Here is a 13,893-nt window from a genome sequence, read left to right as displayed (position 1 = left end):
AAAAACAGTATTTCCCCCTCAAAATTAACACACAAAGGTATTTGCTTTTACTTTGGTCATGTTATTGCACTGCATGTTGATATAGGCTTGATTCCAGAGCCCAGTTTATATGTATATCTCTTCGTGGAAATGATATTAAACAAACAAACACGATCGTTCTTTATTTATTTATCCATCAATAATCAATAAAACTCAATATACCGGTATATGTTTTAAAATACTGTGTAAAACACTGCTTACGAAAATGTGACATCCTTGTGACAACTATAAAATAAAGTACACATAATACAAAGTAGCAAATAGACTACATAATTAAACTAAATAAAATACACAATCCTAAATACCATCATCTTGAATGGCTTTAAAATTAAAGTGAAAACTGAGAGTGCATGCGATGGAATATAATCCAAAACAGGACAGTGCTGTCCAGCAGCATGGTTATGACACTGCATTCCATAAGATTATTCATTGGCAAACAGCCTAACCACTTCATAATGTCAATTAAAAAAACTACCATGCACACCCCATAAAAACAAAGATATGTAACCAGATTGAGAATGCATGGTGTGTGTTGTATAAGTGTCAGTGTCAATATGGATCTTCTTTCAAATTTCGATAAAGGCAGCAGGTGAACATCATTCCTACAAGCTGAAAGAGAGAGACAATTAATAACACACACACACACACACACACACACACACACACACACACACACACACACACACACACACACACACACACACACACACACACACACACGAAGCGTATAGGGAAACAGACAAAGAAAACATGTGATGTAGGCCTATATTTATTCATGTTTTGGGTATTAACTAAATATTTTCTTTCTGTGTTCAGGAAGTGAATGTGATGTTGTTTATTTATGTCTCACACACACACATGCACACGCACACACGCACACGCACATGCGCAGGCACGTGTACATTTGTTCTAAACGAGATGTCTTTCATTTATAGATGTATGAACCTGCTGTATTTATATTGTATTTATATTATTATATTATTTATATTACCTGGAGAAAGGCAATGCCAATTCCCACTGCTCCAAGGATGTGTAATTGACTCAAGATGAAGTTCTCTAATTGCATAACGCAGCCTCCCTGAGAGCATAAAGTGAAGGGAACATTAGTTATCAGTTATCAGTTGTTTATTTATTTGTCAGGAACAACACAACTAGACATCGTGTTAAAACACAGATGCACTGCATATGGATATAGTAGTTTACAGTGTGTGTTCAGTGATTACAGTTCTGATTCTGGTTCAACCCTGTTTAACTGTAATTCAATTAAATGTTAAATGTTCATTACAAACGGGTGCTGATTGCATTTTGATTTCAGTTGGCAGGTGTATTCCATAATCACACATTTTATTAAGATTTATCAAATAAAATATACTTTCTCAATCAAACAACAATGCCATTTAATTAATTATACATTATTTTCAAGGATTGTTTTATAAACAATCCTTGAAAATAATGGATAATTAATTAATGATGACATGCTGTCATTAACAATATCTATCAGTTAATCACAATCAGTATTCATATAGTTCAAACGTCAAATTGCAGAATGAGAAAAATATTATGTTAATAATCCAGCTAACGAGGCTTCCATGCGTACCTCAACCTTGTAGATATTGGAGGGATGGTCCCTGCGGCCACAGCCTTCACTGGGAGTTTTGCAGCAGCTATCAGGTACCAGCCTGTCATTCTCTACTGCATGGATCCACACACTGCCTGACCAGTCTACAGAGCTGTTACTGCCACAGCACTTAAACTAGCACACACAGAAAGAGAAAGGTTCATATATAGTATGACTAATTTAATTTGAGTTAAAATAATAATAATAATGGACTTTGTTTACATTTAGCACAATAGGACATTGTTTGTGTGAACTGAAGTGAACTGGCCTCAAATGAACACCTCACACAGTAAGAATCCTGTGTCAATTTAACTGAGGTTAAAAAATGTCCATGTTTACTGTGCAAATTCCTAGATAAATCCAACTATCTTGAGTCTGTTTGTAGTGTATACAAAATATTAATCTCATGTCTGACACAACAGTTGGACTACCTTTTAGTCAGGTTGGGACAACATTCTATTTGTTCCCTGAATGTGTGTGTCAAGCCTCCATACCTCCTGCTGGAGCTTGTCCACAGCCTGTGTGATGGTCTCCTCACCGGGCTGCTGGTACTTCTGCTGCATGGTCTCCGTCAGGTTGTGTCTGAGCTCATCATCCAGCTGTGAGGCAGCAGTAGAACGTGAGAAACTGCTCATGGGATACAGTAACATTTGTCACCTGCATTGATGTGAAGTTTATTTTAGACACTGCTTGTTCATAAATATAGCCCATGCCACAGTCAGGTTTCTTTCCTACCACACTTGTCTGGAGCCTGCGTAACTCAAAAATCACACCTGTGTGAACTGAGTGGTGCAACTCCCTTCTCCCCCTGCCGCCCTCTCTCTCTCTCTCTCTCTCTCTCTCTCTCTCTCTCTCATTAGCAGGCAACAGTGCCGCACTATCTCTCTCTCTCTGTTTCTGGCACAACAGCGCCACTTTTGCCACTACTGGTACTCATAGTAACATAGTCACTCACATAGTCACATAGGTTAACATGGACATTGCTGTTCCTTGGAGTGGTTGCACCACTCAAAAATATATGAGGTACTACCCTATCTATCATGGGAGCTATCCACATAAATTGAAACGTAGTGAAAAAAGGTGAAATCTGAGCAAGTTGGGGGCAACAGTTTGATACAACACAGAGACGTATGACACAGTGGAGATTACCTGGTAGCAGAAAGGGAAACACTGGAGCAAGAAAAGGGGCAAGAAACAGACGTGAGAAAGTTGGATGAACAGACAAATGAAGTGCATGCATACTGTACATGCATGCATGATGTAGGCATGCAGAAATCATGTCAGGCTACAGTACATGTGCAATTTCAAGAACATTACCCAAGATTAGAAAACAAACAATAAACTAAATAGAGACCACATCAAGGAACATGAAATGAAAAATGGATTGACTCAAACACACAATTCAATGTATTAGTATATAACAGACATGCAGAAATGAGAGGCAAGCAAGGTCATTTTTTAAATTAAATAAAATGACACAATAGAAAATAGTATAGGTAATATGTAATACAGAGAAGTACTTGGTACTTGGACTACTACTTGTGTAATACTAAATTAGTAGTTTGCCTACGTAATGTACGTAGTATAGTACTACAAGTGCCTTAGTACACAATGTATTTTAGGGAAATGGGATTATATTGTAGTGTAGGGATTTACACTCCATCGTTCACTTGCCAAATATGACTTCTTGTCGGCAAGGAACATTGTCAATTGTCATACATACAGGTAGTATAGTATAAATTAGGCGTATTATACTTCTTGCATTAATTCTAGAAGCTTAATTCGAGTATATTCAGAAATACCTCTTGGTATTTAATGTAGGCCAACACTCCAGCAAAGACTTCCAGCAGGAAAACACACATCAGTAAGACCAAATACTGTAGTGGAGACACAGACAACCCCAATCATGTTTCATATTACAATGTTATTATTAATAATTCATAATATTCATATGCATTTCTTAACATTCAACATAGTTATATTGATTTAACCATCCCTCCTAATGCACTATGAACAATTCTCTCTCTCTCTCTCTCTCTCTCTCTCTCTCTCTCTCTCTCTCTCTCGCGCGCGCGCGCGCGCGCGCGCGCGCGCACACGCACACGCACACGCACACGCACACACAAACACTTTTGAAGCGAGTGCCCTCCAAGTGCAATGTGGAGAATGAACTTGTGTCTATACTTGAACTGAGTGACTACATCATACTTCACTACCTCCAGGAAATTACGCTACGGTGGCCATTACCTCATACTGCACTGACTGCACCACCATAGGTTTATACTTTATATTAGGGGCGCTAGCCCCTCCTATATTCAGCTATTAATTCCCATTGACAATGAATGGACAATGTACGTCATATGTAGACGAGCAAATCGACATGTTACGTTAATATGATGATGTACGATGATTCATATTGAGGCCTTTCTCGTGTTATATAGTTTGAAATGTCTCTATTGCATGTGAATTATTATTGTGTATATTAGTTTAGATTTATTTGTGCATTGATAGTACTGTACTGATTTCATTTGAAAAGAGAATTTGGGTACAGAATCCTAAGAATGATGCTATTCATTACAGTGGTCGCAGGGAACATGAAAATAGTATTTATGTCACAGAGCCGGTACAGTATTGCATATAATATATTCTGTCTCACGCTCACACTGAACTCCAAGCACCCGCTTGTGATGCCCCTCATTCCTCTGGCATGAGTCAGACTCTAAATCTAAACCCTTAAAGACACACTCTGCATTACTTTGTCTGTTATTCCTGACACGGTTGTGTATTTCGGACATAACGAGCTTCACCTTTTACACGCAGACCAGACAGCAACTAGGTTCAGGTTTCTAAATCAACAAGAATTCAAAATGTCTCCTAAGACAAAGATCTTTTAAATACACCTAAAAACAAACAAAGTTGTGTTGTATATTTAAAATGGGACTTGTTGAATTTGTCTTGTTTTGGTTTGTTTTTTTACCCCAGATAATACAATCTGCTATATCGGTTTGGTGTACAACTTGTTTAATTGACTTGATTACTTGTATCTCCAAAACTAAAACTACCAAATGACTCAATGTAAACATGAAGGAATTAGATATAGATACATTATTGTCTCCACCAGGCCGAAGGCATGGGGAGAGAGTATGTTTTGCACTCCGTCCGTCCGCCCGTCCGTCCGTCCGTCCATGTGTGTGTGTGTGTGTGTGTGTGTGTGTGTGTGTGTGTGTGTGTGTGTGTGTGTGTGTGTGTGTGTGTGTGTGTGGCCGTCCGCCTGTGGACATGCAGCTAATACATTATTTGCACTGTGATGATTCAGTGTTGTGTAAACTTGAGAGAACTCTCACCACAATCAGGAGACTCTTTATCTCCTTCAGGGTGGCACAGCACCCGATCATCCCCGTCACCACCACGATGCTTCCAGCGACTATCAGAATGTACGCCGAGGCAGAGTACAAGCCGCCGTTGAGCAGGCTGATGTAGTCACTCTTCTCCATCAAAGTCCACACTCCCACCGCCAACACGACCCCGCCTGCCAGCTGAACGCACACATAGCCCTATATCAGCTCGACTCAGACAAGATGATCACATGAATATGGTACCACCATAACTCATTCTGATGAAGATCCTTTGGGGATCGAAACGTTGATCTACCATCTGCAATAGGAGCTAATCGCAGAGTGCACTCTATTTATATTTGCTGTTTATCCTGCCCCTGTTCACCAGAGTGGATGTTCTACGTTCCTTATACAGATAATTCATACCAGTTCCATGCAGCTCCTAGCACTGTTAAAACATAGTAGTAATGCAAAACAGACTCGGCCTTATCCCCGGCCCTATCAGCTAGAGACGAAGGCATTCAGCAGAGTCTGAGTTTTATCAGCCTCATCTGGAGCACATAGGTCACACATGTCTGGAATCTGAGTGTGTACTAGAAAGCATGCTGGAATTGGTTTAGCCCTCTGCTAGCATGCAGTTTACATTAATACAAAAATTGAGAAATGGGTTAGTAATTGCAATTTACTGTATTATAACACTGGGAATGACAAATCATGGCAGCTCAGGCTGGTGGTTGTCTGTTATCTTGTGAATATAACCACACAGAATGGTTGAATTAAAGGTCACCTGTTGACAGCATGCAAGGGACAGCTGCAATACGAGATGTTGCTGCCTTCATTAGAGCTGATTTTCCAATATCACATGAGAAGCCAAGCCAATCACTCACCATGTCAACTTACCCAAAAAAGAACATTAAAGATAAAAAGTAGATATTTCAGACAAATTGTCCCGCATGTGTTCGATTTTTCTCTCCGCGGTTCCATTCTGAAAAAACAAATTCATAATGGTTACAACATAATGGGGCACAAAAAGATGACATTTCAAGTGCACAAAATATTCAAAGCTACTCAATGAAATCCTTAGTGTTAATTTAAACCTGAGATTGCACAATAATGGATCCTGTACACATGGAGTTGAATCAACACTGAAGATTTGACAGTGTATGACCTCATGGTATTCTCACAGAAGGTTGCAGTTAGATTATGATCGCATGACTTCCTCCCTGTATGCTTGCATGACAATAAGTTAAGCCTATTAGTGGCCTATCTTATCGAGACCCATCGTGTAAGTTATTCTTCCACACTATGGAGTCAGGTAAAAAAAGAAAAAGGGGGCCCAGTGTCACATGCACTACACTGTAAAATCCTCAGTGGTAATTTAAATGGATAAATGAACAGAGGATTGTACTGTATATTGTGTCCAATGCGTATTTAGACATGAAGTATGATATATGAAGCAACACATTGACGAGGTGCAACTCTTAAGTGTGAATGTGCACTGAGTCACAGAATATCTGTACATGTTCTCGAAGTGTTTTAATCATATTGCCAGAACGAAATATAAAACGGAGGCCTGTAAATGAGACTGTGGAGCATTCCAACACTTGCAGAAAGTTGGTCAACACAAAACAAAGAGAGTCCTTCTCACGAAATTGTGGGATAAAAATACTTTACAACTTGTCTCATATGCCACCCAGTGAACAGATATGTCTCCTATCCCAGTAATTCAACCTGGCTATCTTATGCCATAAGAGTAGATGGAGAATTGGAGACACATGGTTATGACACCCTTCCTAATTTTATAACCAAGTCTCCCTCTCGTCCACCACTATCTGACATATCGTCATGAGAGGAGGTTCTTCAGTTCAGGTATACAAGTGGACATCTCTCTCCTTAACGGGGAAATGCATGACCAAACAAAGTACTGGTACATTATGAAGGGAAAACAGCCATAGGGTGAATTCTGAACTACAACACATAAGACTAAGAGCTATATGTAATAATAAATGTAATACATTTCTTTATGCCAAATTGCTACTGTCCATCAAAACAAAGTCTACCCAGAAACTCATATTCATATTATTATTTTTAAACCATGGTGTCATGAAAAAGAAACCCATCTCCCCATTTCACATGAGCAAAACAACTCTTACCTGCTCTTGCTGTAGATGGTGGGCCCTGGAGGGTGTGGATTATTGGGGGAAAGTCTACAGATGTTCTGCTAAACCCCAGATCCTACACGCCGCTCACTTTGAAGGTTACAAGCTACAGTGAGCAGTCTCAGCTGACGCTCAAACACCCTAGTCTCAGTCTGCCTACTGTACTCTTTTGACAGAGGGGGTTATTTTACCACAAGCTTCTGGAGTGCACAGGCCTGCCACCAGGTGGTTTCTCATGTACATGACTTGTTTTGAAATCACCAAAAATCAAGGCGCTGCAGTAAAGGATTTGCAACTGCTGCAAATGCTGTTCATTTAGCAAGAGATTGACAAAGACAGACCAATACACATGTCATAATGTTTTATGTTTCTATTCTGTGGTTTTATTTGATTATTATCATCATTCATTCAGCTGTAAGTAAAGCACTTTGTTTTGATGTGCACTATAAAGGCTATTAATTATTATTATTATGTATTAATTTATTATACAAAATGTTTAATTGATTGGAAACTATTCAAAGTAATTCAGAAACTATTTACAAAACAACTTACTGTATGTAAACTCTTAACATGCTGTCTCAACTAAACATGTATATGCTACAGTACAAGTGATGGGGGGGTCGAGGCCCTTTGATGCCGGGCCTCCCCAAGGGAGACGAAATGCCCTGTCGGCCTCCCGTTCACTGCATTTATTTTCTCACTTACTCACGTACTGGTTTCCCCCATGTACTGTAGTATCTGGAACAGTGGACACCAGGTACTGATGTTAGACCCGCTTACTGGCTCAATAAGGAACAGGTAATTACTGCGAAATATGTATGAAACATCTGACCAGAACATCTGGTATGACAGTAAAGACAGTCCTCTGTTTATGTACAGCAGCCTGTCTTAGTCGGATGCACACTTAGTGAGAGTGTGTCTTCACACTGTTGATCTTGCATAGTCGCTAACAACCTGAAATGAGAAGGGAAAAAAAACATGAAAACACTCCAGTAGAAACCTTGTAACTCCTAAAAAGCTCATGATTGATTGATGATATCACAGATACAGAAAGGTAAAAGATGAAGATGTGGAGAGACAATCAACTTCATTATTATAATTGCATGCAACAAAACACGTAAGCTTGTAGATCGGCTATTTTCTGTAGATATTTAGCGAGGAACGAAAATAGGAAGGAGCCATAGTATAGAGCCCTTGGGAGTACAGTCAACTAAGTATAGGGTTTAAGAGGTTAAAAGGTTTCAGCATGAAAAACATGGTCTTTTTGTGTGCCACTCCCAGCATGCATCTACAGTAGGCTACCTCAGCATAGTAAGTGCACCGCAGCAGATTGTGTATATGCCATATAGCCCATAGCCTACCCTGCGAGCCGAGTCACCAACTCATCCATGTTGTATCCACTTTTGGCACTGCACTCATAGAACACTGCCTTGTAATGCTGCAATACAAAAAGAAAGTAGTCTCCTTTCTCAACAGGAACATTTATGGGGTGTTAAAGGTTGTTCGAAGATTCAAATGGGCCTCACATCTGCCAGTTTCTGGCCATCCCTGGTTGTAACCTCCCTTCGCTGTCTGTCTCCGTCTGTCACATCCAGTTTGTTTCCCAGCAGCATCAGGACCACACCATTACTCTTCCTCTCCTGGGTCATACACATGATAGTGTACACATTATATTAATACTATATCTTTCATGACAAACACTGTGTCTACAAAATCAAAATAAATTAACTGGGAAAAATAACAACAAAAAGAACAATTTGATGTGGAAAAAGGTCTGCACCAATTGAAATGTTGTCCATAAATTGTTACTGTAAGTGTGTTACCTCTTCCACAATTCCTACTAAAGCCTAAAAAGGCTTCCGCCCTTAATTGCTCTGATCCCAAAATAGAGTAATCAAAATGGCTCAAATAATTATTAATTTGCATGTCTTGTCAATGGATCAATGAAAATCACAAGCCTCTCACCTGAACTATGTCCAGCCACTCCCTGACCGCTATGAACGAGGCGGACTGAGTGATGTCATACATGATGATGATCCCATCAGCCTTACGGTAGTACTGCTGAGTGACGCTGTGAAATCTGTCATACAGAACAAAACCTCAGTGTTCATTTAAAGGTGCATGGTGTTCATTGTATAGGTCATCAAAGGCAATGTAGGTCAGGTGTGATGACTTCAGAGACCTCTCCTGTCCAGCGGTGTCCCAGAGTTGCAACACAACGGTGGCCGAGCCGGCAAGAGTCACGCTTTTCATCTGGAAATCTATACCTGGAACCAACATAGCCCTTTAGCAAACATAAACATTTAGCATACTTTTTGCTTTAGGATGCAGGTAACACACAACTCTACTAGTACAAATGATGTAAAATGACCACGTAGGTTGATGTTTTGTACTCAGGCTGCACATTGCACACTTAGGGCTCCATTTTCGTCACCGCTAAACCCCTTATCCCTAAACTTCTTTGCCTTTTTTACTATTTTGCAAAACATTTTTGAATAGTTCAGCTAGCCAATCTACATTGACACGTTATGAGCTTGTAGACTGGCCATTTTAACTATTCAAAAATGTTTTGCAAAATTGTAAAAAAAGGCAAAGACGTTTAGGGATAAGGGGTTTAGCGGTGACGAAAATGGAGCCCTTACTGTCCCCATTATACCTTAGATTTGCCTCAGAGTTTTTGTCCATTTCTTTTTTCTTCTAGATTGTGTTTATTGTTTGAGGTTAAAACCTTCTTCCATATTGAAGAGGATTGTGCAGCCCAAGTAGAAAAACAGCAACCTACGTGGTAATTTTACATAGTCTAATTTGTAATAGTAAAGTTGTGTGTTACCTGCATCCTAATTATAAAGCAAAAAGTAACTAATGGGGTATGCATGTTAAAGAAAACCCAAAAAAAACAACAACAAACTTTTGATAGATTAATTGCGACACGTTCAAAACGTGATAACGGCTTAGTGCTTAGTGCTTGCTTACCAACAGTGGCATTCATTCGTTTGGAAAAGTGTCCTTTGCAGCAGTGTTGTATGAACGAGGTCTTGCCCACTCCTGAATTACCCAGAAATACCACCTTAAATGCCCGCTGAGGGCTGACCAGTGAGGTCTAAAATTGAAGAATAAGGATTTATGGAATGCAATATTTTATTCCCAGTTATGCTTTTATATGGTTTAGCATAATCATCACAGACAAAACATTGCATTTAAAGTAAGCCATGTTCCATTTTTGAGAACTCAAATGAAGTGTGATGCATTCTTGTCTAATGGATTTCCATCATTCTCATCCAACACTCAAGTGATATAGGAGGGAAATGAATACATTCAGAAATGTACATATAATCAAAAGGTGGGTATTTGTTGGTTCAAGGGCTGGCCTACCTGCATGTGGGTCAGTTCAACATGTTCACATCTTTCTGTACCAGAAGGTTGGTATCTCTTGGAAGAATTGGGTGCCTCCTCTGAGTAATGTTCCAAATCACTGTCAGAGCTTAACTGTCTTTAGACAACACACAGAAATGAGTTTCATCACTAGTGTAACCCTCCAGATAGATGAAATATTATGTTATTAACTGAGTACACCAACCTTTTCATAGGCTTGTCTTGCAGCAAGTAGTTACCTATTATTGAACCCCGCTTCTGTAGGGGCTTTGTGTTATTAGTTGTCTATGGAAAGGTTTTATGGAGACGGGAAAAGGAAGATGTTATATTATTATCTATATTGTATATAATGTAATAATGCAGTAATGTGATTTAATTCAACACTAATAATAATACCCCCCTTGCACCACCACCACAAAAAGAAAGAAAATAAATCAGACAAAGACATTTATTCAACTACAAACATGACAGCTACAGTCTTAATATTCACTTACTCTCAAAGATTGCTTATGAAAGAAACATCACATTACCTGTTTATTTATTTCTCAGTACTTTGTTCACAAACCCTAGTTATTGAGCAAGAATCAGGCATACAAGTTCAAATATGCCTAGATAAAACAACATTATCTACATTACATTTTCTTACAAAAAATACATTTATTAAATAAACAATGGACTTTTTAAGACTTCACAACAGGGTAAACACAGCTGCAGCTAATTAAATTGATAACTAGAAAAAGTGCCCTTCCGGGCACAGGTCTCCACCAGTGTGTGTGATGTTTGGCAAAATGTGTAGGAGTAATATATAAACGTGTGTGTGTGTGTGTGTGTGTGTGTGAGACGCGGCTTGGCCTGTTGTAGCGCCACCATGAGGCTGATTCGAAAACTGTCAAGTGGCATTTCTTCCTCAGCCTAGTGGGAATATGCATGCACAGTTTCACCGCAATCAGACGCTGCGTTGAGTAGTTGTGGCGATTTGTACAAAACGGGTACAAAGCAGGCTACTCCTGAAAAGTTTAGAAGCCAATCGTAGCCAATGAGGGTGGATTATGATAAATCAAACAAACCCGTGTTGATCACATGACTATGGAGAACATGTGTACTGATTTGCGTGAAATTTGGATAAAATCTGAAGGAGTAATATTAGAAAATGTGTTTTACATATGTCGGCCTCCTGGTGGCGCTATAAAGAGCAGATGTGAAAAATTCCAGGCAAATGTTTTTCCTTGGCCTCTAGGGAGTTGGCATACAAAGTTATCCACAGATCCATGCAGTTAGAGGTAAAAACACTTTTCGGCCAGTTATAGCGCCACCATGAGGCTGAGTTGAAAATGTTCATGTGGCATTTCTTCCTCGGCCTAGTGGGAATGTGCGTGCACAATTTCACGGAAATCACATGATGTGTTCATGATTTGCAGCATTTTGTTTGAAACTGAGCACTCCTGCGAACTTTGGAAGCCAATCTTAGCCAATCAGGATGGAGTCTGAGAAATCTGAAAGACCTGTTTCGTTGAATGGCTCTAGAGAGACTGTGTACCAATTTGTGTGATGTTTGGACAAAATCTGTAGGTGTACTGTCCAAAAACTTGTTTTGCACAAAGCGGCCTCCTGGTGGCGCTATAACAGGCCGTTCTGGAAAATGTGGGGCAGAGGTTCATCGTTGGCATCCAGGGAGTGTGTGTGCAAAGTTTGGCATCGACCGGGTTAACGGTGCCGGAGATTAGCTGGTAACAGACGGACGGAAGGACACACACACGGACACACGGACACACACACACACACAAACGGACGGAGTGCAAAACATACTCTCTCCCCATGCCTTCGGCCTGGTGGAGACAATTAGCCAGTTTGATTTAGGTGGTCCAAAGAGGAACTTCGCTAACATCTACAGCTAAATCAAATAAATACCCACTATTACTTGTATTCGCTGCACATGTGCACATGACATGAAAGGTGTCATATCATTAGTTACAATGAGCAAGGAAGAATTACTAGTGTTTTGAACACTGAAACACTATGGTGTGATGAGATAAATAATGTATATTATTATAAGTTATCACATGTAACACTTTTCCTGTTATGTTGACTTAGATCAGAATAAATGACCTATCAGTATTGTTCTGTTCACAGACCATATTTAAGTCTGAGTTATACATAATTGCACTGGTGTTGCGTGCTAGCTGAAAATAACCAATAACAATCTGCTATTTTATATTGCTATGCGACACAATGCCCCACCAAGTATAACTCATTAGCGAACAAAGCACAATACACCAACTCAAAGATATGGTGGGAAGAACATCATGACAATTCCAAATCATAACCATCAGCAAGAAAGCTGGATTTACCTTTTTCACTTTTTTCAGGTGGAAAACAAAAACATTAACTATACTTTGTCAAAACATGACCCAGACTATCTTAATAAGGGTAACATGGCTGTGTCCAGGGAGGGCAGGGCTCTCCACAGAGGTAATAAGTTAGCGGGACATGAGAGAAGACAGCGTTTCGGGGACTAACCCTCTTCTGAGACTGGTGGGCTGCATGGGCATCTTTCTCATCTCGCAGTCGTTTGTTCATATCCCTGAGAGGAACAATAAATTAAGAATTCAGAGCCAGTGACTCCCTCTCCATGCTTCCAGTGGATGACTGTGAATGTAAAAAGGCCTCTGGAGAACTTATTAAGTGTGCACACTGGAATTAGCTGTCTTGATGTTTCTGTACAATATCTTGAATCTTGCACAAGTCATTTTGAACCGCTTTAGGTTTTGAAATTGAATTATTTATGAATTAATGTGCAAGTACAGACTTACCTCAATAGGTCCAGTTGTCTCAAAAGGCTATCTTTCTCTTTCTGCATGTTCCTCGAGACCTTCATCACATTTCTATAGTAAAACAAACACATTCTCAACCTATTTTTCAATCTCACCAAAAGTGAGGTGCAGTACTATACAGTGCAGGACTGTATAATGTCTACACAAGTCGCAGCTTCAGTGTGTGACAAGGCTCACAATTCAATTAAATTAAATTCAAATGGCTTTAGTGGCATGAGAAAACATATTGTTTACATTGCCAAAGCAAAAAGTCAAAATTAAGGCACGCAATTAAGTTTAAATACAGCTTTAAGCCTCCCGTATAGTACCTCTGCTTGGCCATTTGTTCTTCTGCTGCGCTGAGTTGTATAAGTCTGAGTTGAGCCTGTGTGGCGTGGAGACGCTCCCTGCTGCTCTCCAACTGATCCTGTAGCTGGAGGTTGGCGCTGTGCAGCCGTTGGTTCTGCTCTTTGAAGTCTGCCTGCTCTGAGTTCAGCAGCTGGATCCTGCTCTCCAGCTGAGTGGAATTAATGTTTGCAGAAAGACAACTTACTGGTGCT

At 39.8% G+C, this 13,893-nt stretch overlaps 3 protein-coding genes across 4 annotated transcripts in view; all 3 read right to left on the bottom strand.

Moving 5' to 3' along the window:
- Window positions 1-148: 148 nt before the first annotated feature.
- Window positions 149-7,355, bottom strand: cd151 (CD151 molecule). Of its 2 annotated transcripts, XM_079501604.1 has the most exons (9): window positions 7,146-7,352; window positions 5,893-5,977; window positions 5,002-5,193; window positions 3,460-3,534; window positions 2,807-2,827; window positions 2,152-2,256; window positions 1,637-1,792; window positions 1,031-1,117; window positions 149-648 (listed from the first exon to the last, which is right to left on the bottom strand). In XM_079501604.1, exons 2-9 carry the CDS (start codon window positions 5,974-5,976, stop codon window positions 589-591), a joined length of 780 nt encoding a protein of 259 aa, XP_079357730.1. In that variant the 5' UTR covers window position 5,977; window positions 7,146-7,352; the 3' UTR covers window positions 149-588. The 2 variants fall into 2 exon arrangements, with proteins under 2 accessions (XP_079357730.1, XP_079357731.1); XM_079501605.1 differs by lacking the exon at window positions 2,807-2,827 and having other exon boundaries at window positions 7,146-7,355.
- On the bottom strand, window positions 7,142-9,404 carry LOC306923978 (EF-hand calcium-binding domain-containing protein 4B; the record flags this gene model as incomplete). Its single annotated transcript, XM_079502322.1, has 6 exons — window positions 7,142-7,170; window positions 8,029-8,105; window positions 8,513-8,589; window positions 8,678-8,791; window positions 9,117-9,231; window positions 9,334-9,404. 6 exons carry the CDS (start codon window positions 9,402-9,404, stop codon window positions 7,142-7,144), a joined length of 483 nt encoding a protein of 160 aa, XP_079358448.1.
- A 3,091-nt stretch (window positions 9,405-12,495) lies between these two features.
- Window positions 12,496-13,893, bottom strand: part of cracr2b (calcium release activated channel regulator 2B) — a 7,454-nt gene continuing 6,056 nt past the window's right edge. Inside the window, exons 8-10 of the mRNA XM_079501598.1 lie at window positions 13,663-13,850; window positions 13,334-13,405; window positions 12,496-13,104 (exon numbers count right to left, since the gene is read on the bottom strand). Coding sequence (XP_079357724.1) covers window positions 12,942-13,104; window positions 13,334-13,405; window positions 13,663-13,850 — 423 coding nt within the window. The 3' untranslated portion in view covers window positions 12,496-12,941. The remainder of the gene's footprint in view (window positions 13,105-13,333; window positions 13,406-13,662; window positions 13,851-13,893) is intronic.

This window comes from Electrona antarctica, assembly GCF_951216825.1.
Source record: "Electrona antarctica genome assembly, chromosome: 5".
NCBI lineage: Eukaryota > Metazoa > Chordata > Actinopteri > Myctophiformes > Myctophidae > Electrona > Electrona antarctica.
Note: the sequence above shows the minus strand (reverse complement) of the source record. Positions and strands in the feature narration are given on the sequence as shown.

Coding starts and splice junctions, on each gene's coding strand:
- cd151 (XM_079501604.1), bottom strand. CDS start 5,976: ATGGAACCGCGGAGAGAAAAATCGAACACATGCGGGACAATTTGTCTG. Junction 1,118..1,636: donor CCAATATCTACAAGGTTGAG/GTACGCATGGAA, acceptor TTATGCTCTCAG/GGAGGCTGCGTTATGCAATT. Junction 649..1,030: donor TTGGCATTGCCTTTCTCCAG/GTAATATAAATA, acceptor TCTCTCTTTCAG/CTTGTAGGAATGATGTTCAC.